Below are 19386 nucleotides of genomic sequence, written 5' to 3' on the forward strand. Positions count from 1 at the left end.
CTCCCTCTCCCCTCCCTTCCTTCCCCACATGGTCTTGCCATGTGGCTAAATTTCTTTATATGGTGGGTGGCTGGATCCCAAAACCGGAAGCTGTCAGTATTCTTGAGGTTTAGACCCAGAACTTGTAGAGTGTTTTGCCACATTATGTTGTTCAGAGAGAATCACAGGGCAGCCCAGATTTGGGAGTAGGGGCTGGGGGCTGGGGTGAGGATGACCACACTAGGTGAGGGCAAGGATGCAGTGGTTCACTGGGGGCTGTCCTCTACTGCAGCTGGAGAGGGATGCATGAACTGGAGTGGGAGTGGCTTTGTTTGCCGGACTGAGGAACTTGGACTTATTTTGTAGGCCACGAGATTTAAGAGTTTAGGTATGAGACCAAGAGAGACACTATTTTCAACCAGATTTGATGCTAATATTCAATTTTGATAGACAGCCAAAGATTTTTTATTTAACAAATACTTATATAGCACTTAATAGGTGCCAGGCCCTTTTTCAGGTACTTGTGAATATTAATTCATTTTGGGTGAGATAAGATGAGTAACACACTATTAGAGTGATTAGACATGGAATTAATGCTGTAACGCTGTACCGGTTTTTAAAGAATACATGGCATTAAGCTTTGGAAGATGTCTAGGATCATGTAGTTAAAATATCTTTCTGAAGTGGTTTTATTCTATTGCTTAATCAACTGGCGTTTGTGTTTCTTTTTTCCAATAAATGGTTTGTGTTCAAGAAATTGTGGGTGGCTCTTACAGTAAATGTTTTTCTACAGAAAATTTCTTCCATTTTATCACTTGAAAACCAGCATAAATTGCTTATATAGTTGCTGTTTTGAAGTTTCCTTTGATTCTTCACTCTTATCTCCTCAACTTCAGATTTTGCAGTTTCTTTGTCTGTCGTCTCTCTAAAGTCTGACTTTTCCTTTCCCTTTCTTACAACTAACTCCTGGAATGAGTCTGTCATCTCTTATTTTGACCACTGCACTCTGCTTCTCTCTTCTCAATCCACCCCAGTTCGCCTGTCATTCAGGAACTGTTTTACAAGTAGATTGGGCAAGGTAAGATTTACTTACCCATTATCTTTATTACCATTAAACCTCAGAAAATACTCTAAGACATAGGAACTAGGTATTAAAAATTATTATTGAAGGGGCTGGCCCTGTAGCCAAGTTCCTGTGTTCTGCTTCAGCGGCCCAGGGTTTTGCCAGTTCGGATCCTGGGCGTGACATGGCACCACTCATCAGGCCATGCTGAGTCGGCATCCCACATAGCACAACCAGAAGGATCTACAACTATCTACTACGAGGCTTTGGGGAGAAGAAGAAGGAACCAATTATCATTGGAGGAGCTGGCCCAGTGGTGTAGTGGTTAAGTTCACGTGCTCCGCTTCAGTGGCCTGGGGTTCATGGGTTCAGATCCTGGACACAGACCTTGCAGTACTCATCAAAGCATGCTGAGGCGGCACCCCACATACAAAGTAGAGGAAGATTGCCACAGATGTTAGCCCAAGGCCAATCTTCCTCACCGAAAAATAAAATTTAAATTTAAAAAAATTATCATTGAGGAAAAATTTTTGAAGAGTTATGGTCAGTTGTTGACACATACATTTTAAGCCACACAGTTCTCAAGTTGTTGAACCCTTGCATTCTGTAAACTATACCAAGAGTTCTTTCCAAATAGATAAAAAATTGGTATTAGCAGAAACATGCTTAGTTTGACAACTAGCTTTTTTTCTGCAAAGACCCCAGTGATTTTTTTCTATCATATTCTTTATAATTGTTTTGTGCCAGTAAAACTTAGTCTAGCATATATATTAGAATTGAATTATGATAATATTCTACCAAAAAAACCCACTAGGATTTGCAAACACTTTACCACATGATAACTGTGGGAAGCCCATGATTTGGACTACAGTGGTATAAGCCAGAGACACATTCTCTTACTTCCCCTCACTTAGAAGTAGATTCAACTGAGTCCATCACTATATTGCACTCGGGTCTGAATTCTGATGGGGTTGATGGGCCTGTGAAAATGTGCACTGAGAATTTTCCTTCCATGGGTTAGCCAGCTAACAGTCTTGCATATAGTGAGTACTTGGTATAAGACCACATATCTAGTTTATTTAAGAAGAAACTTCTAAAAAAGGGAGACACAAGCAGTGTTAAATTTTATACTGCCTCCTTTCCTGAGTATTCTCAACTTTTACTGAACTGCAGCAAAAGTAAAGAATATAATATTCAACTCGACTTCTAGAGCAAATTTAACAAGGATGTTTAGAACTGGGTTCCTATTAAATTAGGTCCTGTTCTGTTGGCAAAAGAAGAAGCTAAATTCCATCCTGAATATTCTCAACTTTTTCATTGTTTTAGAACTAACGGTAGTTTAGCAGAAGCTTTCTGTCTGAATCCTTATATATGAAATAGTCTTGATAATTGGCCTTTTCTTTTGGGTAAAAGAAGAGATTATCATTTGTATAGGACTTGAAGTGACGTTCGTTGAATTAGAAATGTGGCATACGTATCATTTGATTTTTTTCTAAAGTGTGTGTACACATAAGAATAGGCAATTTTCAAGAAATCTTTAAAAATATAGCTATAGAAGGGTCATCCCAGTGGCACAGCAGTTAAGTTTGCACGTTCCACTTCAGTGGCCCAAGGTTCACCGGTTCAGATCCCAGGTGTGGACCTACGCACCACTTATCTGGCCATGCGGTGGCAGCATCCCACATATAAAGTAGAGGAAGATGGGCACAGGTGTTAGCTCAGATATTAGCAATCCTCAGCAAAAAGAGGAGGATTGACGGCAGATGTTAGCTCAGGGCTAATCTTCCTAAAAAAAAATAATAAGTATAGAATAAAGATACCATGACATAAAAGTATTGAGACTTTTCACAAAGTGTGGTTTTCTACCACTTTGAAAGAGTCGCATTCTTTGAATTGGTGCCAGTTTTTCCCCACACCTGTTTGACGCTAGATGTAAGTGTTCTGTAGAAAGAGAAGAAATTTCACCAAAGAGATTTTTGGTGAAATTTAATCAGTTGAATGATTTGAAACATCTGAAGTTCTATTACATATTGCAGACAAGTCAGCATTGTGATTATTTGTGTTTGTTTCAGTTTCATAAGCGTAGTATTCATAATAATTCATAAATAAACTGCTTAGCACTTTGTGACAGAGCTTGGTCACCCAGCCCTGGCCTGTGTCGGAAGGTGGCCTGCAGTCCTCCCCGGTGTGGCTGGAACCGCCAGATGCTCTTGTTCCGCCTTCTCCTCTGCTCCCTGGTGTCTCCATCACGGATTTATACCGTAACATGTGCTGCACACGCCCCGCTGCCAGTCCTCAGGGGAAACGTCACAACAGGTTCCTATTGTCATGGCACAGTCTCAAGTCCTTAACCTTTAACCACACCCCGGATTAGCGAAGGTGCAATTTTGAAAACCTCTTAAGCACTAAGCTGTGTCCAGCCTTCCCCAGCTGTTTTTGGACAACCTCTACAGCTGGTTAACTAGCCAGTACTTTTTAAGGGATGCCTGTGGATCTTTTTGCTTCTTAAAAACAGAACGTTCTTTGTATGAGAACGCATCTTTGAGCAAAGTCTCAGTGCACAAACGTCAGAAAATAAACTAAGATACTCATTCAAAAAGTCTTCACGGGGGCCCGCCCTGTGGCCGAGTGGTTAAGGTCGTGCGCTCCGCTGCGGCGGCCCAGGGTTTCGCTGGTTCAGATCCTGGGCATGGACATGGCACCGCTCGTCAGGCCACGGTGAGGCTGAGTCCTACATAGCACAACCAGAGGCACTCACAACTAGGATATACAACTATGTACTGGGGGGCTTTGGGGAGAAAAAGCAGAAAGAAGAGAGAAAAAAGAAGATTGACAACAGTTGTTAGCTCAGGTGCCAGTCTTTAAAAAAAAAAGTCTTCACAGATGACTAAGGTAGCTGCATCTCGCCCAAACAGAAGAAATTTTTTTTAAAGAACCTAAGAGGAGGCAGCGCATCACCTGATCGCATCCAGATGCAGTTCTTTCCCAGTTCCTGCTTCTCTCTCTGTGGCATTCCCGTGACTTGGTCTGATGCGAATTCCTTCTGTCCTTCTTTTTGGTATTTCTTTTGTTTTTAGCCTCTTTCTTTGTCAGCAAAACAGAACCTAACTTAATGCAAACGCAGTTCCAAATATCCCTTGCTAAATTTGCTCTCCAAGTCTAGCTGAATATTATATTCTTTACTTTTGTTGTGGTTCGATAAAAGTAATTACTTTAATATTAGTTATGATTTTGCTTCATATACAGCTAATGAGTATCCTTTCCATGATTCTGAGAAGTGTCAATAAGTTTAATTTCAGTTGTTTGATTTATTAGCCTCTATACAGTAGAGACTATTGATCTGCTACATAAAGTGATAATTCTAAGGTGAAATTAAATAATAATGAAATGTTATTTGTAAAGCATACTTTTTATTATAATGATACTGTTTCCATAGGTTTTATTTTAATCTTTATATCCGCCTTTAAATCCCTCTCCCCCGTTTTTTTAACAGCAAAGGACAAGGTTGCTCTTTTGATAGGAAATATGAATTACTGGGAGCACCCCAAGCTTAAAGCTCCTTTGGTGGATGTGTATGAATTGACCAACTTGTTAAGACAGCTGGATTTCAAAGTTGTTTCATTGTTGGATCTTACCGAATACGAGATGCGTAATGCTGTGGATGAATTTTTACTACTTTTAGACAAAGGAGTATATGGTAAGATATTTATAACCTTTGTTTTTATAATTATTCACTGTTCTTTTCATGGTACAAGTTAGATTAAGAGTTAAAAATCAGGAAGCTACAATAAACACGTTGTTGAAGAGTTTTATTCTTATAAAAAAAGATAGATTGGAATTTCATTCCATAGATCCATGTGAATAACTAATTAGCTTAATGTCTTTACTTTCATGTCTCTTATTTTGTCAAAACAATATTGTCCTTGTTAGAATCCTTACCTATCTTACGTGATTTTGTTTTTTAGTGACAAGAGCTACAGTATAGTAAAGCTCAACCAAATAGCAAATTGTTTGCTCAAATATGTAAACTACTACTGTGTGTGTGTGTGTGTGTGTGTGTGTTTGGAGTATAAAAGGTTGTAACTGAATGTACATTCTGTATGTTTGTTTCCTTTTTCTAACTATTGCACTATTATATTTCCTCGTATTTTAGTGGGAACTAGAATTTAACAAGGTAATGTTGGTGAATGAGGCATATGAAAACAATTTGTGAACTAAAGTTCAATACAGGTAGAGCTAAAGATGGACCTCCATAAAAATTGTAACTGTAAATTTTTAATGCTTTTTCTCCTCCTTTCATCTAAATATGTTAAGAACACTACATTTACGGTAAAGATTTTTTAAAGAGATTATGCTGTCAGTAATAGGTAATTTCTCTGGTAACTTATTTCTTTTAATGGGTATAACCACAAATGTGGGAAGGCCAGCTGTTGAGCTCATTTGAGCCGTATTTCACAGGGTTGTGCTTACCATGATATTGTGCAATAACATTTGACTGCCAGGAAAGTGACATTTTCAGGTCTATTGTTAGGCATGCCAGTGGTAAACAAAAAGTATCTATTTGGCTTCTATATCTTTGAAATTATTTTACTCCAATAACTTCTAAATTTAGTTGTTTATTTATAATTAGATTGATATCAGGAGGCAAGCTTGATGGAATTGCTAATGGGTCTCAAAGGAGTATTTTTACTGGAAGAAAACCAGTTTTTTTCAAGATTTAACACATGACTGTGTATGGGATAGGAGAGAATCTCAAAATCTTATTTAAATGAGTTTCCTCTTAAATAATAAGGATTACTGTTGTCCCACAAATAAGTCAACAAAGTAAATACCTCAAATTTGGGATTTCAAATATTACGTTGATGTCATAATAACAGTCCTGCTTATGAGTGTATAGAGTGCTGACTCTGGGTGAGTCCATTCATTTTTTTAATGAAAACAGGAGAGACTACACAGATGTGCCCCCTTGGTAATTGGTTTGTAGTTTTAGTCTAGAATAAGGTGGTGGTTTCATTATTTTTATATTATGTAATTTATCTAGTTTTTAAAGTGCCTAGATGGCGTAAGCAGGAATAAGCTTCTTAAACTTCACTAAAAGTAATGAGGTAAAAGGAAAAAGTATTAACCAATTTAGGTTTTTGGATTGCTGAAGTATTTTAGGAGTGAGGGAATTTTATGAAGAATTATGTACTTGATTATTTATTCTCATTTCTTACTGACATTGTCACCTTGGCTTTACATCTTTTGTTTAGCTTTTTAAATCCGAACTTTTCATCGCCCCTGCAAAGTAGACAACCAGAAATATTAAAAAAGTTGTGACGAGAAGAGTTCAGCTTTATGCTGAAGTTTTGCCCCAGTATAAAAACATCATCTTGGAATATGGAATAAAGGGGCATATTAAAGCCAACTGGCAGCTTAAGAAAGCCGGAAGGTTTTTAAAATCCTGCTGATTCATGTCTTAACAGCGTGGCTGCATTATATTTTGAAGTATTGTGAATATCCCAAACATCAGACACATCTACATTACATGTAAGTGTGGTAGTGAAGGGAGTAGGGTGTTTCTCCTGGCCTGTGCCTTTACCTCAGCTGATAGCCCAGGTGACTAGTGGTACTTGGGGGCGGCGGGGAGGTGGAGGCAGAGCATAGCAATTTCAGCATGAACAACTTTAGATATGGAAAACATAGGCACTCAAGTTTATGCCCTTTTATATTATATAGCCCGTGGGTTTATCAAAGAATCAAAAGTTGCAACGGAACAGAAAATAAGTAATACACTTTTAAACATATATACACATAAAAAACACGATCTAAGAACAGAAATAACTGACTTATACTACATGTCCTTGAAGATAAATAGGGATAAAGATTTCCAGTTATCTTATACAGATAGCTACAATAGAGAGTAGCAGTTTGGCCTCATATCCACCCCACCCAATGCCTTGCTACATCCATTGCTGGCTGCAGCTTAGCTGTGCTTTTGTGGGGAAGATTGTTAGAGGAGTCTGGTCAGAGTATGGCAGAGCCGTCCAGTGTAGCCTGGAGGTTAAGCAGTGGGCCTCGGAGTAGGCTAGCCTGCTTTCATGCTCTGGCTTTTCTGCTCGCTGACTGTGTGACCATGACCAAGTTATTTCACTTTTCTAAGCCAAAAAGGATTTATAAAATGGATAGACTAAATAAGGTAGTTACAGAATAAATAAGATAAAATAATTATCCTTGTGCCTGACACACTAAAAATGCTCAAAATATTGTAGCTATTATTATTGTAACTTCCTGAATTCAAGTTTTCCTTCATCTTTAAATGGGGAATTTGAACTAGGTAGCATTCTACTTCAGGCCTCAAAAACAGAAAGAAACCTAGCTTTCATAAGTTTTTGTATTTTAAAGTTCAGCCTAAGACTTCATTTGAAAAAAAGAAGGGGTTTTTAAAGTGATAGTCTAGTGAAGCCATGAAAAACCAGTACACTTTTGTTTTTTATTTTCTGAGAGGAAAGTTAACTAGAAAGCCACAGCAGATTATAAAGAGACAATATAATATAACACAGTGGTTAATCTGGCCGGCATTCAAATTCTGGTTCTAGCACTTATTAGTCTGTGAATTTGGGTAAACTGTTAAACCTCTCAGTGTCTCAGTTTTCACCTCTGTGAAAGGGAGATGATAGTATTACCCACCCTGTTATGAGGTGTGTGTTAGGAGGGTTATATGAGCTAATGTATAATTAAAGCACTTTCTTCAAGCAGTGCCGGCACACAGTAAGAGTGGTGTAGGTCGATGGCGGTGATGGTGGTGGATGTTGTGATCAGTCACTGTTCTAGGTACACTGCAGCTTAGCTCAAGTGGGAGTCTTCCACTTAAACAGTTATTTTCTATGTAGACAAAAATAAATATCTGTGACAAACTGTATTCTTGGAAATCATGTTCCCAAGAACTAAAATTCCCTAAAGATCTCATTCATAGGATGACATTTCTAACCACATTAAATCCTTCGTCATTTATAAAGATATCTATTTTGTCTTTTTGTCCTTATTAAATTAATAAGCAGTACTAGAGATGGAATTTTTTTTTTTCTTTTTTGAGGAAGATTAGCCCTGAGCTAACTGCTGCCAATCCTCCTCTTTTCGGTGAGGAAGACTGGCCCTGAGCTAACATCCGTGCCCATCTTCCTCTACTTTATACGTGGGACGCCTACCACAGCATGGCATGCCAAGCAGTGCCATGTCCACACCTGGGATCTGAACTGGCGAACCCCAGGCCGCTGAGAAGCGGAACGTGCACACTTAACCACCGCGCCACCAGGCCAGCCCCAAGATGGAATTTTTAAAATACTATTTGGTCTAGTTTATTTCACATCAAATGTTTAATTTCCTAATTATATTGCATTTAGACTTTGATACAAAATGCTTATGCTTTTCATAAATCATTTTGAGGTGGAGAAAAGGCATTGCTTATAAGTGCCTTAATTCAGCAACTACAGTTATGGACCACACTTAGCTTTCCCTGGGTGAAGGAGGCTAAACCTTCCCTCACAGTTGCTGCCTCTCCCAAGTTGTTCTGCCAGAGCCAGACGTGTTAAGTAATACACTGGAAGCAACACCCAAGCTTTCTGGTTGGCTGTCTCTAATATCACTTGTAGAAATGGTACCATTTCTACTGAAAATCACACCCTTCATGGAAAGATCTCCAGATCTACCTGTCTCCTGATCAGTTGGCATTGTTAATTTAATGCATTCAATAAGTATTTATTGAGTTCCTATTATATCTATATCCTAGATAAGGAGTATGCTAGGTGTTGAGAAACGTACAGAAAAACCATGATCCGTATGCTTAAGAAAATTATAAGTCCTTTTATATAATGTGAAAAACAAATGCTATATATATGGAGTCCAAACGCCTATCAGCTATATGATTTTAAGCAAATCATTTAATCTTTTTATATTTAATTTTCACATCTATAAAATAGGGATAGAAATCATTTAAAAATTGTTATATGAATTAAAATCAGATCATGTATATGAAGGTGCTTTGAAAACCATGAAAGTACGATACAAATGTATAAGATTAATGTCTTTATTATGATCGCTTTTTATCAGAGAAATTAAATAGTCATAGAAATGTAAAGTGTCAATAAAAGCCAGTATGTAGTTAAGTGTTCAAGAGTGCTGCTGCTGGCTTTCACAGTCGGAGAGACTGAAGTGTGTTAGAAAGCTAGACACCGGGGACAGCTTGCGGAGAGTTCCGAACTTGAGATAACCCTTGAGGATTGGTTGTGATTTGCGTAGATGGAAAAGAGATAGAGTAACATGATCGGGGCCATGGAGGTTAAAAATAAACGTATCTTGCTGTAGAAGCAGTAAAGAGACTGATGAGGAATAGAATCATATTTTGAATACTTGATAAAGGAGTATAAATTTTACTCTTTTAAAGTGTACAATTCAGTGGTTTTTAGAATATTCACAGAGTTGTGCATCAGTCACCTGATTCCAGAACATTTTCATCACCCCAAAAAGAATCCCCAAATCCATTATCCATTAGCAAACCCCATATCCATAATCACGTGTCCCTTAACCCCATATCCATTCTCTTTACGCTAACCCCCTGGCAACAGCAAAATCTACTTTCCATCACTATGGATTTGCCTATTTGAGACATTGCATAGAAATGGAATCATTCTGGATGCCTCCTTTTCTGTCTGGCTTCCTTCACTTAGCATGTTTTCACGGTTCGTCCATGTTGTACAATTATTTTTATGGTTGGATAGTCTTCCGTTGTGTGGATATGCCACATTTTGTTTATTCATTCACCAGCAGATGGACGTTTAGGTTGTTTCCTTTTTGGGGGTATTAGAAATAATGCTGCTGTCAACATTGGGCACACACTCTTGTCTGGACACGTTTTCAGCTCTCTTGGGTATATACCTGGGAGTAGAATTGCTGGGTCATATGATAATTCTGAGTTTAACTTTTGGAGGAACTGCCTAATACTTTCCCAAGTGCCTGCACTATTGTGTATTCCTGCAGAAGTAAGATAGTTCCAGTTTCTCTACATCCTTGCCAACACTTACTGCCTTTTTGATTGTAGCTGTCCTAGTAAGTGCAAAGTGATATCTCATTGTTTTGTTTTGCGTTTCCCTAATGGTTAATGATGTTGAGCATCTTTTTGTGTGCTTATTTGCCATTTGTATATCCTCTGAATGTTTATTCAGTTCTCATTTTCTAATTGAGTGATCTTTTTACTGTTGAGTTGAAGAGTTGTTTTTAATATTCTGGATACAAGTTGTGCTTAGATGATTTGCAAATGTTTTCTTGTGGGTTGTCTTTCCACTTACTTGCTCTTCATTGCTTAGTGAATTAATCCCACTCCCTGTGTCATGATTTTCAAAATGCTCCCTGTATGTGCGCTCTCACTTTCATTTACAAAGATAATTTAATTCCTTGCCAGGCTAGTCTCCTTTCTGTTAGCTTCAGGTCCAAGCCTTGTTTGTTTCTGTTCTGCCTGCCTATAACATACCTTACTCTCTCTGCCTTTCTGGATTGTACCCGTTCTCTCAAGACCATCCGTTAGTACTTTACCTCACACTCATACTCCTCTCTGCAGTTTATTCATTTCCTACAGGATTGCGCTAATCACATGATTTATGGTATTTAATCATATGCTGACTTTCTTTGTTGCTTAGCTAACAACATGAGCATGCCTGAATGAGTTGCAGCATCCTCAGGGCCAGAAACTTTGTCTTCCTTTTCTTTTTCGTTCCCTCCATAGCTACATGATAATACGTAGGGCACGAGGTATAGAATAAACCCTCACTGAATTAATAGGTGTGTCCATTTTGTCATTTTTTTATCCGAAATGTTACATATGAAAGAACCATTTTTCTTATTTTAATAGGAGTTCAAGAAAAGTGAGAAGACTTGGATCCTGCCCTCTAGGGCCAAATGAAGCACATTTTCTTTAGTATTCGAGGCCGCGTTCTCTGCTAGGAGTTGGGACCATAGCTACAAAGGATTAGGGCTTTTTGTTCCCTATCTAAATGCCTTTTACTGTTAACTGTAGCATAGCACATGACGATGTCATTACATCCAGAAGATTGAGAGAGCAAAATTAGTGCACTCTACAGATTGCATGCTTAAGGGAATGTGTCTTCACAAGTATTTCGATCAAAGATTTTTGTAAGGAAGCCCAAACTACTATTTTCATCATTATTTTTTACAGCCAAAACAAACTTCTTTTCACAAAAGTATTTAGAGTTGTTTGGTCCAGTTTTTATAATATCATTTTTCAATAAAGAAATAATGACTCATCTCTTTAATACTAAAACTAACCCGGGGCTGGCCCCGTGGCTGAGTGGTGAAGTTCGCGCACTCCGCTTCAGCGGCCCAGGGTTTCGCCAGTTCGAATCCTGGGCGAGGACATGGCATCATTCATCAGGCCATGCTGAGGGAGCATCCCACATGCCACAACTAGAAGGACCCACTACTAAAAATACACAACTATGTACCGGGGGGCTTTGGGGAGAAAACGGAAAAATAAAAAATCTTTAAAACTAACCCAAATTTTAGATTATTAATTTAAGAGATGCTAAATGGAAAATTAATAATATTTATATCTCACAACAAAAAGAAGAAATAATCCATGAAATCAGATTTCCCCTCTCTGCTTAGAAAAAGCTACATTTATATTATATAACCATTGCTTTATATCGTATGGAAATGCCTATGGAATTTCTTAAACACTTGATACTGCAGTTACTTTTCATCGGAATTGTGTTTATTTGTTCACCTGTTGAATACTTAACTAAGCTCCTGCTCTGTGCCAGGAATCCACAGGTAATGTAAGGCTGCCCCTGTCCTGAAGGAGCTCCTGGTCTCGGGGAGGAGACAGATGAGTGTGCAAAGTCCTTAGCCCTTTTCTTTTTATACATGATGAAATAGAATTGCATTCCATGTTATATCATTGGTTACAAATGTATTACTTCTGTGAATTAAAATAGACTTCAGGACAGCATCTAGAGTTGGTTTAAAATACAATACTTAAATGAAGACTGTTGCCAAAATAATCTTCAATGCAAATATAGTTAACATTGACCGTACTTATAATTGGGTATCTCTTAAATAAGCTCACATTAACTTGAAGGAAATAAAAGTCATGATTGGGGCTGGCCCAGTGGCGCAGCGGTTAAGGGCTCACGTTCTGCTTCGGCGGCCCAGGGTTCCCTGGTTCGGATCCCGGGTGCGGACATGGCACTGCTGTGGCAGGTGTCCCATGTATAAAGTAGAGAAAGATGGGCATGGATGTTAGCTCAGGGCCAGTCTTCCTTGGCAAGAAGAGGAGGATTGGCAGATGTTAGCTCAGGGCTAATCTTCCTCAAAAGAAAAAAAAAAAGTCACGGTTTTTTTTTTAAGAGAGTTGCTACATACGTGTTCAGAGTGTAATTTAGAATTAACTTTTACCTCTTGTTTTCCTTTTCAGGATTATTATATTATGCAGGGCATGGTTATGAAAACTTTGGGAACAGCTTTATGGTTCCTGTTGATGCTCCAAATCCATATAGGTCTGAAAACTGCCTCTGTGTACAGAATATACTGAAATTAATGCAAGAAAAAGAAACTGGACTCAATGTGTTCTTGTTGGATATGTGTAGGAAAAGGTAAACTGTCTAATCTTTATTAAACAAAGCTGCTTGGAGTTAAATACCAACCTTGAAATATTAAATCTAAGGCAAACCTGTGAATGCTAAGACCACTTCAGTTTGTAAATTTTAGATTATAGATTGAAACTGATTAAGAGGAAACTAGAGGAAAATATATTTTCTCTATGCATATTTCATTATTTTAACTTTTTTCCTATCTGCTGTAGAACAAAAGCGAGGAACTAGGGGGCGTGGGTATTTGCTCAGACTACAAAGACACCTCTCCTCAGATGCCTCTAACATTCGCTGCAGTTGTCCCCCAGGAAGTGACAGAAACAACACCCGTAGAGTTGGGGCTGTGGTCCCTCTGGTCAGTCCTGGTCTGGCAGACATAGAAAGTTTAGCTGAGCCAGACTTTTGAAGGTTTGGATCTTGTCTGTCTGCCAATGTGTTACTAAGGAATAGAACCAATGATGATTCCTCTCACATATACAGTTTTTTTCGTGCTGAGCATTTACCAACCAAAATCCAATGCCAGAGTTCGAACATAACTCCAGCTTTAAAGCCAACAAGAGAAAAGAGGTGACTGTCTGCTGTCGCAGCAGTGTAGGAGCCCTGGATTATTTTTGATAAATATGTAACTGACTAGATAAAGGAATTTTGAATCTGTAATTTTAAATTATGTATAATAGAATAGTGTCATATTTTTCATTATGTATTATATTCATATTTATGTCTGTCCTTCTCCCCTCCTACCTTTTAAATAGAAATGACTACGATGACACCATTCCGATCTTGGACGCACTGAAAGTCACTGCCAATATTGTGTTTGGATATGCCACGTAAGAAAATCTTATGTTTGTGTTGATGATTCCTTCATTTTTCCATGACTTCTCTTTGATTGTAGATTAGAGGCCTAGAAATATTCATAGACATCCAGGCATAAATTTGCCTCCTTGATATTCTTGATAAAAAATTTTAAATAACTGACTTTACATCTTGGCATCCTTTTTTTTTTTACTAAGGGCCAAAGTGTTTGGTTCTTGCTTAAAGATTAACTCTAATTAGGATGTCATGTGAGAGACAGGGGAGTGAATGAAGCTCATTAGTATTTTTAGAAGCCTCATGTGGCAAGTGTTTGCTTTTTAAAAATTTCTTTCTTTTTCTGTTTTTAAGGTGTCAAGGAGCAGAAGCTTTTGAAATCCAGCATTCTGGATTGGCAAATGGAATCTTCATGAAATTTTTAAAAGATAGATTATTAGAAGACAAGAAAATTACTGTGTTACTGGATGAAGTTGCAGAAGGTAAAATAAAGAAGAGAAAGGTTCTCAGGGTTCTCTGTTTGGTAATTATTCCTACTGTTATTGCACAGGTTTGAAATTAGTATTTATTTTCATTAAACTGTTTTTTCATATAGTGTTCAGCAACATTCCCGTTTAATTCCTTCCTTCCCTGTTGACTTCGCTGCATGTCATCTGTGCAGCATTGCTTGAATTACAAGGCTGACCAGATACGAATGTGAAATAAATGAGGTTTATCCTCAGAGCTCTTTACCTTGTTTCTGTGCCTGTTGCTGCCCAGTCTACTTATTTGCAAAAAAAAACTGTTCGATGAGCGTCCTTTCCCAGGATCAGGTAGATGAAACAGAAATTTTGAGACGCTGGTGGAAAAAGCTAGGTTCATTTTTTTTCTTGATGAACTTGGTCAGTGGTTTTAAAATGCCACTTTAAGGACATGACCCTAGAGGTCTGACACCGTGTCTCCATTTCTTTCCGTCCCTTTCCTTGCCTGCCCAGTGTAATGCTGTGCGTGCGCCAGGTGTGATAAGTACATATTACATCAATCGATTCACCTGTGTTTTTTGAAATACGTTTTATAAGCCATATCAGAAAGAAGCTACTGCCTTTGCAAGCCAGCTCACTAGAAAATGGAGTTTCATGAATGTTCCAACGATGGCACCTTGAGTACAAAGTATCTGAGTTTTTCATTAACAGCTGCTAGTCATAGTTGCTTATTTTCCTGTTTTTATCAGTGCAGATCTTTTAGCTGGATCACTTGACTTCACCACTTTCCCGTTTAACATAGACGCCAGGGCTTTTGACCTGCTTCTTCAACCAGAGAAGTTCCGCTTTTATCTGTTTTACGTATTGGGCTTCTGTTTAAGCTCTCATTTGAAGAAAAGATTCTTCTGCTTAAAAAAATAAAGCCTTTGGAATATGTCAGTTATTTTCAAACTGAGATCTATGAAGGTGCTTCAGAAACTCTAAAATGTTTTATTGTAATTTTTTTAATATAATGTAACTATTTTAAAACTTAATAAAAATCACCAGTTTCCCTATATATGATGTATACCAGCTTGTGTCAGTGATAGCATCCCAGTGTGAGCTTTGAGTTTATATTTGAACTTCTGGATTATTTTTTATTTTATCTATATTTTATTATATATTGATATGTTAATATATTTTTATTTTATGTATTTTATGATATATTCATATCTTATGGAATACTTAATTAAAAAGTCCTCAAGGAAAAAAAGGTATTCAGAGATCATAAGCCAAGGAGTTGAGGGGGAAAAAACCACCTTTCCAGGTTCAATTGTGTCCAAGTGAAACTAAATATGAAATAAATTCGTTGCTGCTGTGAGACTGCAGCTGTCTGTCTATAACCCTAGATTGTGGTTTTTGTATTACTCTGGACAGCCTTATTATTAAGTTGATTGAAATTGCAAAATAAATGCTTACCTATCTAATTCTTAGAGTATGGCATTTAAGATACCCAAAAACCATCTTGCTGTATAAACTCCAAGACCTACTAGAAAAAAACATTTATTCAATTAGTGAGGTTAGTTATTTTTCATGAAATTACCTTTGAACATAACGTTGACAGTTTTTGTTGTGAGTGGATGTTTGATGTGAATCTAAGATAACAGTAAGCTAATCTAAGGATATGTTCCCTCTACCTCTTTCCCTGCCTCCCCTCATGTGGTAACCATCATTCTAAATCTTGTTTGTCATTCCCTTGATTTGCTTCTTACATAGTTTTATTGAGTTTATATATATATCTGCAAAGAATATGTATATTTTTATTTTAGTTGTTCTTAACTTTATAAAAAGTTATGCTCTGTGTAGTCTTTTGGGACTTGAATTTTTTTAATTATATTATATTACTAAGCTTGATCCATATTGTTGTGTGGCTGTAGTTCACTCATTTCGACTGCTATGTGATATTCTACTTTGCAAAGGTGCTACAGGCTTTTCAACTGCTCTCCTGTTGGTGGGCATTTGAGTTACAGCTGCTTTTTTGCTATTGTAAACAATGCTATCGTAACGTTCTCTTATATGTCTCCTGGAGTATCTATGCAAGAGTTTTTTGGGGGGCTGGGCTGGTGGCACAGCAGTTAAGTGTGCACGTTCCGCTTTAGCAGCCCGGGGTTCCCTGGTTCGGATCCCAGGCGTGGACCTGCACACCACTTGTCAAGCCATGCTGTGGTAGGCGTCCCACATATAAAGTAGAGGAAGATGGGCACAGATGTGAGCTCAGGGCCAGTCTTCCTCAGCAAAAAGAGGAGGATTGGCAGCAGATGTTAGCTCAGGGCTAATCTTCCTCAAAAAAAAGAGTTTCTTTGCTATATAAATCTAATATTTGTAGTATCTGGGTGTTCAATTTTAAGAGATAATGCCAAACTGTTTTGCAAAGTGGTTGCACCAATCTATACTTACCCCCTCCCCCATAATGTACAAGAGATGATGTAAATCTGCACTCTCTCCATCACTTCTTATGTCAGACATTTTCATTTTTGCCAATTGATGTTAAATAGTATTTCACTGTGGTTTTGATTTGGCTTTTCCTGACTATTAGTGATTTGAACATCTGTTCATGTTTTTAATGGTAATATCTATATCTTCTTATGTGAAAATCTGTTTATGTCTTTTGTCCATTTTTGTATGGTCGTGTTTTTGCTTTGCTTATTGATTTAGAGGAATTCTATGTTCTTAATGTCATACTAGCTAGGACCTCTGGGACATTATTAAAAAGAAGTATTAGTGTAGACATCCTTGCCTTATTTCTGATTTTAAAGGGAATGCTTCTAATGTTTTCACGTTTAGAATAACTGGATTTTTTAAATCCAATCTGATAATCTTTGTTTTTCAACTAGAAAATTTAGTTCAATTACATTTATTGTGGGCTTTTTGTACCTGTTTTAATCATTGATTTTTTGTGATTGACTCATCTTCCTTTTTCATCTTTTTTCATCGATTTCTGTGTCTCCTCTCTCGTGACTATAGTTATTTTAGCACACGCTCACCACCCTTAGCCTCCCTCCTCAACCTCCAACATGCTGATGCGACTTAGACTCAACTCTCGATTGCTGCATTCCTCGCTCCCTCTCTCTTTCTCTCTCTCTATATTTCTATCTCTGTCTCTCTCTAATCTCACTAATGTTGAAAGATGGCAAACACATTTGGAATCTTTTTTCTGAATAAAACGGATACTCTTAATTTTGTCTTTTTTCCCAATAAATAACTACTTTCCCTAAACCAGATATTATTGTTTAACTTATTATTTATTAATAATGTGTACAGAAATAAGATCATAAACTGTAATTTATTCATACAGTGTTTTTATAAATTTAAATTGAGATTTATCAATATTCCAAAGTCTGTCTCTAAGCCGTGTTGATTGAAAATAGCACATCCCAGAAGCATGTGTATAACATAGCATTTTTAAGTTCAAAACCTAAAACATTGACACATACTATTTACTATTACCTACACATGGGCAAAAATTAAAATATGTATGGGAGTATACACAGTACATTGGGTAATGATTACTTCAAGCTAGGGGAGGGCAGTGGTGATGCTTTAACTGTCTTGGTGGTTTTAACACATTATTTCCTTTTTTAAAACTAAATCTGAGGTGGGGCCAGCCTGGTGGCATAGTGGTTAAGTTCACGCACTCTGCGTTGGCATCCTAGGGTTCGGGGGGTCAGATCTCAGGTGCGGACCTATGGACCGCTTATCAAGCCATTCTGTGGCAGCATCCCACATATAAAATAGAGGAAGATGGGCACAGATGTTAGCTCTGAGCCAATCTTCCTCAGCAAAAAGAGGAGGATTGGCAGTGGATGTTAGCTCAGGGCTAATCTTCCTCAAAACAAAAAGAAAATCAAATAAATAAATCTGAGGTAAAGACAGCATGCTATTTTAACTTTCTCATAGATGTGTAGTCATTTGTTTACTCTGAACATATTTCTCAACAGAGTATAGATGTAAAATTATCATGGCTGCGTTTTCAGTAAAGAAATATACTTTCAGCTCTTTGTGAACTTCAAGGCTTAGAATATTAGGGATTCATTAAGAGAATTATAGAAGATAAAAGCTAGAAAGGGACCTTAGGAAATGAACGGGTCCAATATTTTTGTCTCTTTGCTCACTGCCATATTCCAACCACTTTGAACCATGCCCAGCACATAGTAGGTGCTTAGTAAATATTTGTTGGGTGAATAAGTGATATTGAGACTATAAACTGGTTGGTAGGGGAGTTCTTGGCCTAATATTTGAAACCTAATGAAAAGATTTTGGTCTTAAAAATAACATTCACTTCTTATCTTTTAGATATGGGTAAATGTCACCTTACCAAAGGCAAACAGGCTCTAGAGATTCGAAGTAGCTTATCTGAAAAGAGAGCACTGACGGATCCAATACAGGGAACAGCATATTCTGCAGAGTCTCTGGTGCGGAACCTACAGTGGGCCAAGGCACATGGTACAGTACAGCCTATTTTTGTGAAGTCTTTCTATAATAAACTTTTATTAAATCATGAATTTTTTTTCCTCCTGAATATACAACTTTCCTCCCAATTTTGTAGTGAAAATATTTTAGCCTGGGCAAATCCAAGACTAAAAAATGTTTCCATTATAGATATTAGACTGATTTATTTGATATTGGACATATTATTTAACCCATTATTTTTACCATTGGTAAAGTTAAAATATAATCATTTCTAAATTATTCTATTTTTAAAATAATTTTTAATTTGTCTCATGTAGTCCCTTAGACCTTCCTGTCTGAGAGCTGTTGCAGTGTGCTGTTTCCAAAATGAGACAGGCCTGAGTTCTGATCCTATCTGAGAGCTGTTCCAGTGTGCTGTTTCCAAAATGAGACAGGCCTGAGTTCTGATCCTGTCTCTCCCAACCACTCGATAAGCCTGTTACCTATAAAATGGGGACAGGAAATAGTACTTTACTTAATAGGGTTGTTGCTACTGAATAAGATCGCACATGTAAAGAGACAGCTTGGTGGTCAGCAAATACTGTTTGCTTATGAATACTACTTAGCATTCCCTCGGAAATTCCTAAGCATTCTGACGCTTGAAGCAGTGAGTTAGTGATCAAGAGAAAAGAAGGTGAGGTAGAAATCATATCTGTAGCTTAATTGCCTTTGGTAATTCTATGTGATTTAGTGAAAAAGTAACTTTGATTTATTAACTGAAATAAAGATTTTTCAGTTTTCTATGAGTCCCAAATATTTATGCTGGCAATCCCCTATTATAGATAATTGAAAATTAATTGTATTTGTTGAACTTCTATATAGTATCGTTTTTCTCATGACAGTCTGTTCTCTGAGATATATTTTTGGTAAATTAACATGTAAATTAAAATGTAAAATGCCATAAATATATTATCTTGACATTTCAAATAATCGAATAAGTAATTGAAAT

The 19386-nt window shown here is 37.4% G+C and overlaps 1 protein-coding gene across 2 annotated transcripts in view; it reads left to right on the forward strand.

The window, feature by feature from the left end:
- Positions 1–19386, forward strand: part of MALT1 (MALT1 paracaspase) — a 62789-nt gene that overhangs the window by 33789 nt on the left and 9614 nt on the right. For both annotated transcript variants that reach the window (XM_023647884.2, XM_023647885.2), the window contains 5 exons: positions 4536–4739; positions 12507–12684; positions 13434–13508; positions 13843–13970; positions 18282–18431. In XM_023647884.2, coding sequence (XP_023503652.1) covers positions 4536–4739; positions 12507–12684; positions 13434–13508; positions 13843–13970; positions 18282–18431 — 735 coding nt within the window. The remainder of the gene's footprint in view (positions 1–4535; positions 4740–12506; positions 12685–13433; positions 13509–13842; positions 13971–18281; positions 18432–19386) is intronic.

This window comes from Equus caballus, chromosome 8 (assembly GCF_041296265.1).
Source record: "Equus caballus isolate H_3958 breed thoroughbred chromosome 8, TB-T2T, whole genome shotgun sequence".
Taxonomy (NCBI): domain Eukaryota; kingdom Metazoa; phylum Chordata; class Mammalia; order Perissodactyla; family Equidae; genus Equus; species Equus caballus.